Source organism: Populus trichocarpa, chromosome 12, assembly GCF_000002775.5.
Source record: "Populus trichocarpa isolate Nisqually-1 chromosome 12, P.trichocarpa_v4.1, whole genome shotgun sequence".
NCBI lineage: Eukaryota > Viridiplantae > Streptophyta > Magnoliopsida > Malpighiales > Salicaceae > Populus > Populus trichocarpa.
In genome coordinates, this window is record NC_037296.2 from 12,507,242 (window position 1) to 12,524,134 (window position 16,893).

At 29.0% G+C, this 16,893-nt stretch overlaps 1 protein-coding gene across 1 annotated transcript; it reads right to left on the reverse strand.

Moving 5' to 3' along the window:
• Positions 1 to 9,270: 9,270 nt before the first annotated feature.
• On the reverse strand, positions 9,271 to 10,250 carry LOC7484864 (uncharacterized). The gene has a single exon (XM_002318717.4). It carries the CDS (start codon positions 9,962 to 9,964, stop codon positions 9,419 to 9,421), a length of 546 nt encoding a protein of 181 aa, XP_002318753.4. The 5' UTR covers positions 9,965 to 10,250; the 3' UTR covers positions 9,271 to 9,418.
• Positions 10,251 to 16,893: the final 6,643 nt, after the last annotated feature.

The following is a 16,893-nucleotide window of genomic DNA, read 5'->3' on the forward strand; positions in this document are numbered from 1 at the left end:
CTTAAATGTTATTTCTCTTTGTTTTGTTATGCAATTTAATAGCCTTTATGATTTGAAACAGAGAGATGTTTACATGAAGGAATTGTCACTTTGAGAATTAAGTCCCACCAATTGTTGCTTAGCTTACCAGCAATTAATTTTATTAGAGTTTTTAGAGTTGTTACTTTGGGAGGAACTCTTAAGTTTGATGCTCAAAAACCAAATGATCTAAGGTCATTATCATTATCAGTGGAGTTATTCATGTGGTTAAATGCTGCCACTCTCTGAATTGGTTTCCATCTTCATCTTTGGATCCCAGTCTTTTCGTTACTTGAAGTAGCATCAATGGAGTTTACGTTCATCATCGGAGCCCGTCTTCTTCGTTGCCTGAACTTGCATGATGGGGGTGTTCAAATCCATGAAAGTGGTGATCGTTTCAAACAGCGCTAGCTTCGTCAGTTGTATGGAAAAGCTTTTGTCCTTTGGGATCTAGGTTTCACATGAGGCAAGATTTCCTATGGATTTGGTCCCTCAGCCAAAAAAGGTTGGATCGAAATGTTTCAACCAACAAGCTACCAATCAGTGTTTTTTCATTTTTTCTTGCTTGGGCTGATATCAGGCTAGCAAATGCAAAATTTCTTGTGACGTTGAAGATCAGGAGGGCACCTTTTTCTCTGCTTCAGCCATGCATTTATTATCTGCAGTTGCACACGGACACCATAGCCTGATGAATTTTCATGTGGAAATGTATACAGTCGGTAACACAAATCATTGATTTGCATTGTTAACCATCTTACATTATATAAAGGGTGTCTATTGAATAGTCACCCAGCTCATGGGTCCATGACTTGTATCTCCATAACATAAAAAATCAAATTAAAGTGGGCTGCAGGTATTCGGCACATAATTTTATCTGTAAAGGCTATAGACCAGGGAACATTTTTGTTTACCAGAAATCTAATAAAGTAAATGGAAGTTAGCAAATTTTGGACGCCCAACCCCAGAATAACTCCTCTCTCACCCCAATTTTGCTAGCTGGTGATGTTTTGGTTCTTCGGTCAGTAGGCTACCACAACCCATAGATGACCTCTCCATGATCTGCAACAAGGACAATGTCACCATGACCAAAAGAAGACTAAAAAAGGTGCTGTTTTCAATGGCTTTTGGTACGGTTCCTCCATTAATACAGCTGCACGAGGAATTTTTACGAAACTAAGGATCGACATCGCCTTTCCTTGTCATGTTGTAGTGTTTTGTTAACAATATTCAATGTTCATCAGGTACATTCCATCCTATATATATCTCCAACATCGTTATACACATAGCTACCCTGTTTCTAATTTCATACTCTAGTATTGCAGCTATGCAACTTCATCAGACATACAAGGGATTTTATGGTCTGTAATCTTTGGTGTTCAAGGAGCATATGTGCATTTGCTGAAAAGATTCTAGATCTTTTCCGTTGTTTGGTTTGTTGAATCATCTTTCTTTGTTTATGTTATTCCACCTAAGATATTTTGAAAGAGAGGAAAAACATCAATGTGCTTCTCGGCAAGCCAGCTGTAATATTTTGAAAGAAAAAGAAAAAAATTAATAGGAAATGACAACAATGTCCTTGGAGGAGCAAGCATTATGTATAAATAAGTTAGGGACACTTTGGTAATTGCATAAAGTTGATAGATATAAATAAAAGAGAGACAAAAAGAAGAAATTAAAATTTAGAAGAGAGCAAACCGAAAGAGGGAAAGAAGAAAAAGAAAGGAAAAAAGAGTTGGAGAAAATAAGTTTTTAAAGTAAGCATTATACTTTGATATGTATAATTGTTGTAATTAGTTATGATTTTGAATTTGTTGAGAATTATGAATTTGAATTTTATGTTTTAAGTTTAGTTGAATGATTAATTTAAATGTAATGAATTTCTGAGGTGTAAGTTGAAATGTTAAGGATATATAATTTTAAGGAGATTGGTGGATCGAGATTCTGAAATCTCAATCAACCGGTTGACTAGTTGGCTTGATGGTTTCGATTGGTTGGCCTAATGGCTTCGGTTGATTGGTTTGCCTGATGATTTCAGTCGATCATTTAGTCAATTTTGATCGATTGGTTGACCGAGCAATAGAGGTTGATCGGTTCTTTTATGTTTGGTCAGTTTGGAATATGTTTGAGATCGACCAGATGCATATGTTTTGGTTTTTTGATTGTATGAGTTAAGTCTTTAAGAAATGATCATGTTTGTTTGATTATGACCATATGGTATGCCAATTAGAATACTCATACTACCAGGGTAGTGTTAGTCTCTGTGCACATCGCAATTCTAAACCCTAGTTGGTTAGAAGACTTACCAACTTGTGGTGACTGATCATTCCACAGTCTAAAGCATTATGATCACTGCATATTGATTTTTTTATGAGCCTTACCTCATGATATTTCTTGTTATGGTCTAGTTGTGAAACTCACATGTAAAATAATGAAGCAAGCTTGTATATATTCCTCATTGTTGTATTACCTCGTAAATGTATATTGGATGTTATCACTCACTAAGTTATTGAACTCATCCTCTCAATATTTATATTTTTCACGCTTATAACTTGTTAGCAGGTTGTTTTTATTAGACTTTCAAAACCTTTTCATTATTATTATTGTTGTTGTAATTAATACTATTCTATTATGTCTAGTTAGTGGTCTATATTTACTAAATTGTATTAAGAATTGTATCAAATTATTGATTTATATTATGGACTGAATTATGATATCAAATGCTATGAAGAACTCTGATTGAGTTAAAAAAGAAGAAGTTTGTATGTAGGTTTAGGTTTGCATAAATAAGGAACTTAGAGGGAAAGTTTTTTTATGTGTCGATTATGGATCAAATGATTGGGTCATGACATCAATTGCTGCCATTAAAATCTTTGAAGAACTAATGAAGATTTGATCAATCAAATATTCATCAGAGTTGGCATCATAGCAAGGTCTTCTTGACTTTTATTATTGCAATTGATTATTGCATAATGAAAAGCTCTTATCAAATGGTAATTCGGTACTTTCAAAATTGTTTTTTTGTTATTATCATGTAAAATGATGGGTAATTCTTTATTTGAAAAATATAAAAAAAAATTAAAAGCTCGGTGAAATGACCTAAATATCATTGAAAGTCAAAAAATTAAAACTGATCTTAATGAGCTTTTTCAACTTTTCCCAAAGGATTTTTTATATTAACAAGTTAGATCATGAGCAATTTTGTATTTGACTAAAAAAAATAACATGAGCATATGACATACCTGGAGGAGCTTGAGAAGCGCACTCTCCCTTTAAGCTACGTGTGTAGCGCCTCTTAGCATCCAAAAATACCCTTCCATCGTGGCCTCTTTCTGTTGGTGCCAACATGTGTCTCTGATTGTAGTCCGGTTTGTTATTGGTAAGCCATTTTTTTCTTTCCTTCTTTTCTCTCTTATCCTCTGAAAATTACAGTTTACCCCTCTTAGTTATTGATATTTTAACTTTAGTCCTTATTCTTTTGATTCTTTATTTTTTGTCTTGGTCCTTTTATAAAAGTTTTATTTGTTTTCAATTGCATCCTTCAATCTTAATTTACCAAATATTATATTCTTCAATTTTATCCTCATTCTTTAGATTTCTAATTTTTTTTCATTGACTCTTTTGTAAAAGTTTATTAGTTTTCAATGTTATCCTTAGTATTATGTTTTTTTTTAATTGCTATTTTTTGAATCCTTTTGTATAATTAAAATTTTTTTTTTTTTAATTTTATCTTTCAATATTTGATTGATTAAGAATTGAGCTTCATGGTTTGTACAAATTTGGTGCTTCGGGTCTGATGACCCGTGTCATGGGTTTGAAAAGTTAACATTTTTTTAAAAAAAAGGCTTTGTAATCTTATTTATTTTTTTATTAGGTTTATTCACTTTCATGATTTGGATCGCGAGTTTGACGAGATATTCAGGGTTGGTTTGGCTCTAATTACTGTGGTTATAAGTTTATCATGTTAACTTGGATTAACTAAGATTGATTTTTTTTATGTCTTTTCTTATCCTATTTCTTCTCTTGAAATTCATTTTTTTATATAAAAAAATAATTCGACCCACATCAAAGTGCAGATACCAAAGCTAATTTTGTATGTATTATGTTTAAACAACCTAAACAATAATAATAGATTTATACCCATGAAAAATGTTCAAACTAAGAGTTGTGTAATTTTTATAATATTTCACTTTTCAACCCGATATCAATTTTTTATTAATTAAAACTAAATTTATAAAATTTATATCTTAAAAATAAATTAATAGAATAATATAAAATGTAAAATATTAAATTTAAATTATCAATGATTCTTAATTGGGAAAATAAATATTATTGTATCATCACTTGATTTAGCAATTTTGCTAAGAAAGAAGGTGTAATTAACAACTAATAAGGATTAAAATATTACATAATTTAATTTCTATACTACCGTAAAGTATTGAACAACATGCAGGATTTTGATATGGATTGACTAGGTATAAGAAATGGTTTTGTTGATTTTTTTTCTTTTATATCTCATCAAAAAATATTTAATATGCATCTTAAACTAAATTTTATGATATAATCTTTAATTGGTTCAAGTAAAAATAATTTAAATAAACTGTAAGAAGTTGTGATATAAAAAAATTTCTTATATTTTTTTCTTGTCTAACTTGGTATCTAGTTTTTTATTTTTTATTTGCAAATATGGTAGGAGGGACTCAATTTATGTTTTAATCTTTTATTATATGACAGTATTATTGGTGAAAATTAAATATATTGACACGTAATTTTTTTTATCTATCTTGATCATAAAACTCACTCAAAACTTGCATATGTTTTACTACTACACACACACACTACGAGTAATACTAAAATAAAAGGCGTTATGAGTTAATTATTGGATTAGTTAAGATTATAATCCAATGATTAGTGTAATTTCCAAACTTTCTTTCTTTTCACCTCTCATTAATTAAAGAGGGGAGTTGACATAAGGATTTGGAAAACGTGGACTAATTACTGAAGCCGCTAATCTACAAAACCAGGGATACCTCTCTACTCTACCACTTGTAGACTTGTAAATGAAGGAAATAAAAAAGTAAGCCTATTCTGTATTCTTGTTGTTTGTCATACAACCATATTTTTAATAATTTTTTAGTTTTAATTTTTTTTAGTTTTTGAATTATTTTGATATATGATATCATCAATTAATTTTAAAAAATAAAAAATATATATTATTTTGATGTATTTCTAAGTAAAATAATAACAACAACAAATAAATAAACACAGTTTATTATTGTGTTTAGATGGTGTCTCGTTGTCTCTACCTCCATCACTATATTTTCTTTAGATTTTATGTAGTTTTACTTTACTAGTTGATTACCTATTAATCAAACATATTATATGTACCTTTTTCATGATCCAGTTTCTTTTTGACTTTGATAAATATATATTTTGCACCCGATATCATGGTGAAAATAAAAAAAATAGATAAAGAGTTTCCATCTAGTTTATGATAATTAGAAATCCTAACTAGTCTTCAAAAATTCTTAGATAAGGAGTTGGTTATACTAAACAGAAAACACATTACTCTATAGTATCTTACCTAAAATAAATTGCTTTTATGTTCTGAACTTATGAACTTATGATGATGTACCTAATAGACATTTCTAATTATTTATGTAAACTCAATAAGGGTTTAAAATGTGATTTGGGATTGAGGTCTCGTCTTAAATTATAACCCTCACTTTTAAAACATGGACGTTGGATCTAATAGGATAATAAATGTTGAACTAGGTTTTTGAACTAACATTTTGTTTCAAATTAGGCTCGTGGTCCATCACTCACATTTAATAGACATTTTGATGTCATATTGAACTAACTCAAATTAACTCACAATATGAAACAAGAAAAAAATTTATGATAAAAATCACAAATAAGCAATTTTAACATTACATAAAAAAAATATTCCTAAAGTCATATAATAAAGGATAAACAAGAAAAACAATTTATATATATATATTTAAAATAATATAGTCATCACAAATAAGCAATTTTTTATTTTTATTTTTATTTTTCTTAAAAGCATCTTAAAAAAAATCCTACTGTAATTTATTTTAAAAAGAAAGCCAAAAATCATTTTAAAAAAAAGGAAAATATCAGGAAAAATAAAAACAAGACACATAGAATCAAGTCAGAATGCATAGAAAAATATAAGAAAATTAAAGGACATTGAAATCCTTTAGTTTTCAATCTCAAGAAGAGGGATTGAATTTTCCTTATTACTCCAGGTGCATAAAATTCCTCCGAAGAGGGTATCCACGCATAAAGCATGAATTTCATCCCCACATGCCTATTCATATATTGTTTTCATTATTGTCCTCTATTACAAAGATTACACTGAAATAGTGAGGCAAATGAAAGAAAACTAAACAACGAGGACCAGAATTGAAATAGGGGCTGGAAACACTGTTGGAGCATGGAACACTCGCGGTACCAGCTGGCAGCACTTGGAAATCCTGACTTGGAAGGAGCGTGCTTTTCACTCGCTTTATATAAATCAAAAGAGACAAGCGGACGAATTAGTTCTTCAGTTTTTAATATTAAATTGAATGAAAATCTACAGCTTTCGTTTTTTTCAACAATAAAAACACTAATAATAATTGTAGTAGCAACAGCAACACTAGCAGGAAACAAAAATAACAACAAGAATAATAATAAAGGTCATAACAATAATTATAGTAATAATAATAATTATTATGATAATGATAATGATAATAATCAAAATGACCATGAAATAATGTGTTTTAATATATTAGTTATTTTTCTCTTTAATTTAACATTTTCAACGAAAAGTTTTTTCCTTTTTTCTTATAAATGTTTTTGTCCATTGTCCTTTTGAATAAGTGTTATTCTTTTTCGATTTAGTTCTTCAATTTTAATTTTTCATATATTGTTTTCCTTAAATGTTTTATAAAAGTTTTATTTGTTTATGTTCTCATCCTTCAATCCAGGTTTATGGTATGCTATTTCTTTCAATTTTTCCTCCTTTTATTTTTTTTTCTTTTTGCTTGAGTTATTCTCTTTTTAATTAAACCCTTCAATCAAAAAAATTAGTTGACCTCTAACTTATTTTTTATTTTAATTTTCACCCTCATTCTTTTAATTACTATTTTTTATTTAAGATATTTCTATGTAGTTAGTTTTCCTCCTATTATGTTCTTCTGTGTTTGTTCACCCAGTCCAATTTTTCACAAATAAAATACAAACCATTTGCATCACTTAATATTGTTTTTTCAGAAAAAATACAGATCCGTAGCGCGAGCACATGCCTAGTTGATTTCTAAATCCTAAACATTTATATTCCATACCATGAGGATAATATTAACTAAAAAACTAAAATGCATGGGGAATTTATTGTGTAAAATGCATTATAGATCCCCTCACATGGCACTGTGGATAGATTATTCACAATGCCATTTGTTTTCCATCTTTTTTTTTATTTAGCCCTTATTGGATCAAATTATAAGCCAATTTGTTGGGGAATTGTGAGATTAAAATATGGGAAACCAAAGTAAAAAAAAAAAAGAACAAGTAGCGAATGGGTGGCTTAAAGAAGTTAGGGCAAAATATTTATTGTAGTCCCTATATTTTATAAATTATAGATATTGGGTCCCTTCAGTTTCCAAAATTAAAAGAAAATCAATTTTGATCCCAAACTTTATTTTTCTTATTTTTTTAGCCCTTGGTGTGAGAGAAAGGCGTCGAAATCCAACAATTAAGAAAGAATTTCTATTGGAATAGATTTCAACCACGAAAACTATTGAGATTGGTGTCAAATTGTTTCTTTTGATGAAGAGAGCTCTCATTAGGTTTTTTTACCTTGAAATTGCCAAGAAAAACACATATCTTCTTGGTAAGATTTTTTTATTTCGGGTTGATTTTGGGTTTTAGAAAAGTTCTTTGGGTTTTTTAAAGCCATGAATTGGTTTATCAAGTTTTTTATGATGTTTTATAGGTGTTTTGATGAAGAGAGCTCTCATTAGGGTTTTTTTTTTTTTTTTTTACCTTGAAATTGCCAAGAAAAACACATATCATCTTGATAAGATTTTTTATTTCGAGTTGATTTTGGGTTTTAGGACAGTTCTTTGGGTTTTTTAAAGCCATGAATTGGTTTATCAAGTTTTTTATGATGTTTTATATGTGTTTTTGGTAAAAACAATTGGGTTGAAAATACAGTTTTTTGGTCGACAAAACCATTAGCCCTGTTTTTTTCGGTCACCACAGTGGCTAGAAACTGGCAATACAAATGACATGTCGTCTGACTTTTTTATTATAAAAAAAAAACTAGATGTGAAAACAAAAAAAAAGGGCTCAGTCACGTGAACCTTAACGAAATGGCACAGGCCCAGCAACGTTTGACCCTTTCTTTTTTAAAAAAAAAATTAATGTTTTTTTATATGTTTTTTTCAAATTATTTTGTTATTTATATTTAGATTAATACTCATTTTATATTTTATTTTGTTTAGAAAGCCTCTTTTAAATAACAATTATTTTTTGTTATTTTGTATGCACTTAATTTTTGAAGAGGTTTTTCTGATTTATCTATAATTTTTTTTATCTTTTGTATAAATAAACTTTATTTTAAAAATAAAAAAAATATTTATTTTCAGATGATATTTCTAATTTATGCCGCCTTGCATAATATTTTTTATTTTATTTTATTCAATCATTTTAATGCATGTGTCTATTTTCTATTATTGTTTAATTAAATTGAAAAAATTGATAAACAAATTTAGCAAACACAACTAGGTAAATGTCTTTTTTTCGAGATTAAATATCGTGATCTACTCATGTTTCTCGATTTTTCCAGTTTTATTTTTAGTTATCATTTATAATTTTTTTTATTTATTAACACACCTAATTTTTAATTTATTTAATTACATACATTCATAAATTTTTAAATTTTTAGTTAATTTTTTTTTAATTATAAAAACATGTCAAAAAAAACCTGCAAGGAAACTGGAGGGAAGTATCTAGTCAGCTACCATCCCCAAACAATGATATAACACAGTAGGGGATTACAATCGATCATCGATCAGTTTTTGCAGAATGACCGGAAGTTAGCCTTATCCACCAAAAGGCGACGACACATTTTCCATACCTGGAATAGATGAAAGGTGATCGGACTAATTCCAGTTCGCCATGGCTATTAATTATAGAACCATAGAGTTGTTTTTCTATTATGTAAATAACAGTACAGAATCCTGAGGAGACTGTACAGTAATAGTTTTGCTATATATATTGATCATAAACACAAGTACAAATAAACAAGCTTCCTAGGTCAATAGAACCAGCTATATGTGCTCAAAACCAGAGATTAAGGACGGACTATTTGATCATGTAGATGGCTATATATATATAACTAAATCAGCTTCAGTATCCTTGATGGACTGAGAATCCTATATGCACCATGACCATCCTTTCTAGACTTGAAACGACGAGCAGGACTGCAAAGGGCTAATGAGCTGCAACTTGGAGGATTAATCATAATATCATCAACTTCGTCGCTCTCCATCTCCGCCAAGACTTTGTAGAAAAAATCTACATCACAGGGAAGCGATATTGGACCTTCACTATTGTGTCCATATTCCAGTTCAGCATCTTCTAGCAACATTTTGAACAGTTGATGGTTAGCAAACTCTGCCTTGACTGCAAACCTTTGTTTTTCAGCCCCTACATAGACTGAAAAGCAACCATCTGGAGCCACTTGAGTTTTCTTTTTTGACTTGTTATTAGTACTAATACCATCTTCTTGGTCACTTGGTTTTCTGGTGCAGTGCCATGAATTGCTCTTTGTGAACGAGATGACAGAATTCTTTGACGGTTTCTTGCGGCCAACAGTGAGTGATCGATACCACGCCCTCATAAACAGGCTTTTCTTCCATTTAGTGTCCTTCACAGCATCCATTCTTTCTACAGAAAGAGCAAAAAAGCTAAAGAACGAGAAACAGAAATTAACAGACCTAAGGCCCTTTTATTTTTAAGCTTTGCAACTGTTGACTGAAGGATTATCTACAAGATGGTAAAAGAAGCTAGAAGATGGAGCTGATGAAGGTGAGAGAGAAGGGTTGGAAGGTTTTTTATCTCTTGTAACCCAATGAAGATAAGGATGGAAATTTAAGATCATCAGGCAGAAAGCCCCGCACGAGATATGTTATGAAAGTCGAGAGAGTTGGGATAAAAACTTGAACAATCTCTGCAAAGGAGAGGCGGCACTGTTATATAGCATAGGCTAGGCATGGCATATACTCCCAACCCCATGTATTTACTCCCCCATGAAAAACAACAATTGTCAACGCCACTTTTGGAGCATCAAGATTTTTGAATATGACTTGAAGAAACCCCATCATGATAAAGAAAGTACTCATAGAAAAGATGGCCAATTCGTCCCTATTTGACTATTCTAACTCCTCATCCTCATTGCCAAGAGGGCAACAAAATGTGTTTAACAGTAGTTGTTTTTCTACACGGAAGATTGCACAGTTTATCCTTATACATATGGATTGATTATGTAAATTTTTTTATTTTTTTAATTTAATTCTTAAACTTCTTTTTTTGTGCTGTTGCAATTTTATTTTTTTTGCCAAATTCAATGGCAATAAGGATGAAATTGAAAGATTGAATATCAAATTAGAAAAAACATCGTAAATGAGTGATAATTTCAAAGTTAATATAAAAGCCTAATTTGGTCCTCATATTTTAGAAACTATAAATGCTCAATACCTCAATATTTTATCAATTCTAATTTGATACAAAAGTTCAATTTTATTATTTTTTTGGTCTCTGGTTTGAGAGATGAGAGAAAAAAGATACCGGATTCTGACATACAGAGAGAAAATGTTAGGCTATCAAAACAATCGATCTTTGTTTCAAATGGTTTCATTTAATGAGAAGAAGTCATATTAGGCAGTTTTTTACCTTGAAATTGTCTAAATAAATAGATTGAGCTTGAGAATATTTTTTGTTTCAGGTTAATGTCAGGTTTTATGATGGTTTTTTGGGTTTTTAGAAGCCATGGATAAGTTTATCATGGCTCATTGGATTTTTTCTAGGTGTTTTGTGTTAAAAAATGATTGAAAATGAGTTTTTGAGTCAAAGAACCATCTGACTTGATTTTTCAACCATAACAAGAGTCGGATTCTAGAAAAATAAGGCGAAGCGTCATCAGATGCAACATAAAGAAAAGGGCCCATACACGCAGGCTATAACAAATGGGCCCTAGCTTTTTAGGCCTATAATGCTGGCCTTTCTTAGTTTTTTAAAATCAATGCTTTTGTAAATTATTTTTCAAATATTTTTTTATTTATATTTAGATTAATATTTATTCTTTCTTTTCTTTTGTTTATAGAGCCTTTTTTTAAGTATGGTTATTTTCTTTGCTCTTTTTTTGCCCTCTTTTATATATATATATATATATATATATATATATATATATATATATATATATATATATATATATATATCTTAAGTATAGATTTAAGAGAAAAAAAACATTATTTAACTCGTTTGAATCCATGATCTAGTAGATCACATGTTTGACAAGTTAAGCCACAACACCAATGCTATTTTTTTTAATTTCTCTTTTTTATTTATACTTTTTTTAATATTTATTTTTTAAATAATTTTTAAATTTATATTTCAATTAATATCACTCATCTGTGATTTTTTTTTAATATACTTGTTTAACCTTTTTTGGATAGAGATTTCTTTTTAATTATTTTGTGTTTGTTTAATTTTTGAAGCGATTTTTCTAATTCATATATTATTTCTTTTTAATCTTTTGTATAGATGAACTTTATTAACAAAAAAAAAAGGAACAAATTTCATATATTTTTTCTAATATGTGCAACCTTGTATGATACTTTTTTCCTTTTTATTTTATTCAAACAATTTAATGTGTGTGTCTATTTCTATTATCATTTGATTGGATAAAAAAATTATTTTGATTAACAAAATTTAGCAAACACAATTAGATAAATGTCTCATTTTACGAGATAAAATATCTTGACCTACATCTGTCTCTTGATTTTTCTGGTTTTATTTTTAGCTAGCTTTAATGATTTTTTTAAATTTATTAGCACACATAGTTCTCGATTTTTTTTATTTAATGTTTGTATAAACTTTTTGATTTGCACTTAAAAAAAACTTTAGCTACAAAAACATGTCAAAAAAACTAGCATATATAATTTTTTTAATTGTAGATAAAAATATCTGACCCGCGGTGGAGCGCAGGTCACATAACTAATAATAACTTGTTTTTTTTTAAACTATTGTTTATTTAACTATGTGATAACAAAAATAAACAATCGCAAAATCGAGCGTCAAACCAATACTGAGATTTTTTTTAAGACTATGATAACCTCATAAAAAAACGAAACAAATTGTGAAACTCAATTCTCAATCAGTCTAATATCAAATGATAAAATTAAAAAAAAATTTATAAAAAAAAGTTAAACTCGTCAACGGGCCCCTGGATTTTCTAAAATTTAATAACATGTTTTTTTTCCAAAACTATTTTCTCAACTATATGATAAAAAAGAAAAATAAACGATCACATAATCAAGTTCAATTAATAAAAACAAAAAGAAAAGGTACACCGCTAAACCTGCAAATAGGGGCAACCAGGATTATCTCGTCAAACTCGCAAACCGGATTATTGACTCCATAAAATTTAATAACGTAGTTGTTTTATTTTTTATTTAACTAAAGTTTTTTAAAAAATAAATCATACTGCGATGCTAATATATATATTTTTTGTCAACACAATGTTAAGATATTTTTTTGATAATATAATAACCATATAAAGGAAAATTAAAATAAAGTATCTACTCTAAATCTCCATAAACACATTATATAAATACTAAATTAAAAAAAATCAGTAAAAAAAAAAACCAACAATGCTAATAGCTAATAGATGTAAGGAAAAATGTTTTCACCTTTTAGTTTTATTTATAATAATATATGGGAACACTAAAGATCACAATTCTGAAGCACTTTCAATTTGAATAGAATACCTATATTAAATAATTCCTTAAACATTTCCCACCAGCAAGCTTAATTTATTTTTTAGTTTAATGTGGGTGTCCGGGCCAGCTTGCGCGCACCTCGACTAATCTCACGGGCCCTGAAGTTAACGACCATGTAAGCCTCCAGTGGCCATCATATGAGCAACCACATGGCTCGAACCTGAGACCACAGAGGGAGCAAACCTCTTGATCCCAAACTCTTACCACTGAGCCACCACCTAGATGGTTCATCGGCAAACTTAATTAATGTAAAAGCTCGCGGAGACAACCAAACAAAATTTTTGAGCACCCTTATCTTACTTGATGCAAATACATGCATTTGTGTCGTCGAGCATGCATGTGTTTTCCCAATACAAAATCACGACGGTGAAATGATGAAAAAACTCTTAAAAGCAAAATATTTTAAATAATATGATATTTTTAAAATGATTTATTATTGTTATTATTATGTATAATGGATAATTTCATATTTGAATAAAATATAAAAAATTAAAAACATTATAAAACAATCAAAATATCACGTGAAATCAAAAAAATTAAAACTAACCTTAATGAGCTTTTCAATCTTTTTCCAAAGGTTTTTTTTAATGTTAACAAGTAAAATCACGAGAAATTTAGTATTTGGCTTTAAAAAAAAGCCTGTGATGCACCTCACAACCGGGGGTGGGTGAGAGGCACACTCTTCCTTTAAGCAGTGTGTGCAACACCTCCCGACATTCAAAAATTCCCTTTCATTATATCATATTTCTGTTAGTGTGACGTGTGTTTTGATGATAGTTTAGTTTGTTATCGATGAACATTTTTTTCCATTCTTCTCTCTTTTCCCCTAAAAATTACAGTTTGTCCCTCTTGGTTGTTGGTATTTCAACTTCAGTTTTTATTCTTTTGATTTTTTATTTTTGGTCTTGGTCTTTTTATAAAATTTTTATTTGTTTTCAATTGCATTCATCAATCCCAATTTACGAAATAATTATATTCTTCAATTTGGTCCTTATTCTTTGGATTTCTATTTTTTTCCATTGGCTTTTTTGTAAAAGTTTCATTGAGTTTCAATGTTATCCTTCAATTCAAATTGATGGTATTATATTTTCTAATTTGGTCCTCATTGTTTTAATTTCTAATTTTTTTCTAGGTCATTTAGTAAAAGTTATTATTCTTTTCAATTTCACCCTTCAATCAAAACATTGTTTTTATTTTTTATGTTAGTTTTGATCATCATTATTTTTAAATTTTTTTGTTCTTTTACTAAAATGATTTTTCTTTTCAATTTCACCATTCAATCAAATGTAAAATTTATTTTGTCTTTCTGATTGTCTTTAATTGCTATTTTTTTAATTCTTCTGTGTAATTAAAATTCTTTTTTCAATTTTATCATTTAATATTTGATTGATTGAGAATTGAACTTCATGATTTGTACAGATTAGGTGCTTTGGGTCTAATGACCCGGGCCACGGGTTTAAAAAGTATACACAATACTTTTAAAGGAATTTATAATCTTTTTTATTTTTTTATTAAATTATTTTAATTTTATAAAATATACCAAGTTGAGCTGGGATTAGTTAAAGATTATAATCCAATGATTAGTGTAATTTCTAAACTTTCTTTCTTTTCGCCTCTCATTAATTTAAGAGGTGAGTTGACATAAGGAGTTGGAAAACGTGGACTGATTATCGAAGCCGCTAATCTACAAAACCAGGGATACCTCTCTTCTCTACCACTTGTAGACTTGTAAATGAAAGAAATAAAAAAGTAAGCCTATTCTGTATTCTCAGTGTCTGTAGTTGCGGTATAGCTGTATTTTTATAAAGATTTATTTTTTTAATTTAATTTTTTATATCATTTTAATATGTTATATTAAAAATGTTATTTGAATATAGTTTTAAATAAAAAATATTTTTTTAAAAAAAACATTTCATTCCACTCTCAAAGAAGCAAATATATTTTATCACTTTCTTTAGATGGTCTCTCGCTAGTTGTTATCTTCCTCACTATATATATATATATATATATATATATATATATATATATATATATATATATATATAATTTTTTTTAGTTTAACATGGGTGTCCGGGTCAGCTTGCGCGCACCTCGACTAATCCCACGGGCCCTGAAGTTAACGACCATGTAAGCCTCCAGTGGTCATCATATGAGCAACCACATGGCTCGAACCTGAGACCATAGAGAGAGCAAACCTCTTGATCCCAAACTTTTACCATTGGACCACCACTTAGATGGTTTATATATATATAATTTTTAATTTAATTTCTAGGTGACACGTACATCTACTCAACAACTTGCTTACCCATCAATAGAACTTATTATATGCAACTTTTTTTATTGTCAAGTTCCCTTTTGACTTTGATGAACATATATTTATAAATGGGATTCAAAATTGCCATCAATCCCCTTCAGCACGTTGAAGATGGCAACCACAGAGAAATATGGCTACTAGGGGAGGCCTTCATTTGCTTCTTTCAATACAATAGTTGATGAACAATTGGTATTTTCCCCCCTTTAATATGCTGTCTTTGTGGGTTGCAAAGCTACTGATTTGCTCGATACCTTCTTCCCAGGCCACTTTTCGTTTTATTTTATAATTAACATTGGAATTTGAGCACTAATGGGTGCAGAAGTGGGTTACGCATAAACATGGGTGCAGTGCTGGCCTTAATCATACCCAATATCTTAATCTAAATGCTACTGATAAATACCGTGTAAATATTTTTTTAAAATATTTTTTGTTTGAAATTTTATTAAAATAATATATTTTTTTATTTTTTTAAATTTATTTTAGAAATCAATACATCAAAATAATTTAAAATAATTTTTTTATGTGGCTACAATACCCACACTCTTGAAATAAGGATGTATCTAAAGTTGTTAATAAAATGGAATTGTTTAGCTACAATACCCAAAGTAAGGTTGTATCTAAAGTTGTTAGTAAAATGGACGTGTTTAGCTAGACAAATGCTGCAAATCAGATATATCCACCAGTAGATACAAAAATAATTTAATTTCAAATAAATGTTAAGCAAGTTTATAATATTAGCTAGCAAAGCAAAAAAAATTAATGCTTAAGGTTATTTTATAATTAAATGAATTTTTTCTTCGTATGTTATTATTTAAAATTCAATATTTAAAAAAATATCGTGAATGTTAACGATTCCTGAATATTACGAATTAATAACTCTTGAATATTAATAACTCTCGATGACTATTAACAATTCCTGAATATTACGAAATAATAAATTTAAGGAGATTACCAAAAAAAAAAAGGTGGTTTTGCGTGGTTAATATATAATTTGGAGTCTGGATTATTATATATTAATTAGTCAATTGACACGATATTAATGAGTTAAAATTCACTCAAAGCAAAAACTATTAGAATATCATTTTCCATTGGCAGACTCTCCTACTAACGTGAGAAATTTGTCTTTGATTTTGTACAAAATTGACAAGTGGAAACCTGCTGATAAGTGATCAATGGCCCATGTCGATACCTTGACTTGCACCCATTCTAAGGATAAATTCGGCTCAAATTGTGTTTTATTTAAGCGTATAATTAAATTATTGTTCCCCTTTTGGGTTCTTTTGCTCTCTTTTTAAAAAAAAATCTAAACTAATAGATTTTGATATTTGATTTTCATATGATTTATTAAAAAAGGGAATTTTTTTTCACAAAATCACCTTTTACCTATTAACCCAACCCCCTCACATAAAAAAATATTTTTTTATTATAGCAAAATAATAATTTACTAAGAAACTAACCAATAAAATCCATCAACTCCAAAATGTTAAAGAAAACAAT

Coding starts and splice junctions, on each gene's coding strand:
- LOC7484864 (XM_002318717.4), bottom strand. CDS start 9,964: ATGGATGCTGTGAAGGACACTAAATGGAAGAAAAGCCTGTTTATGAGG.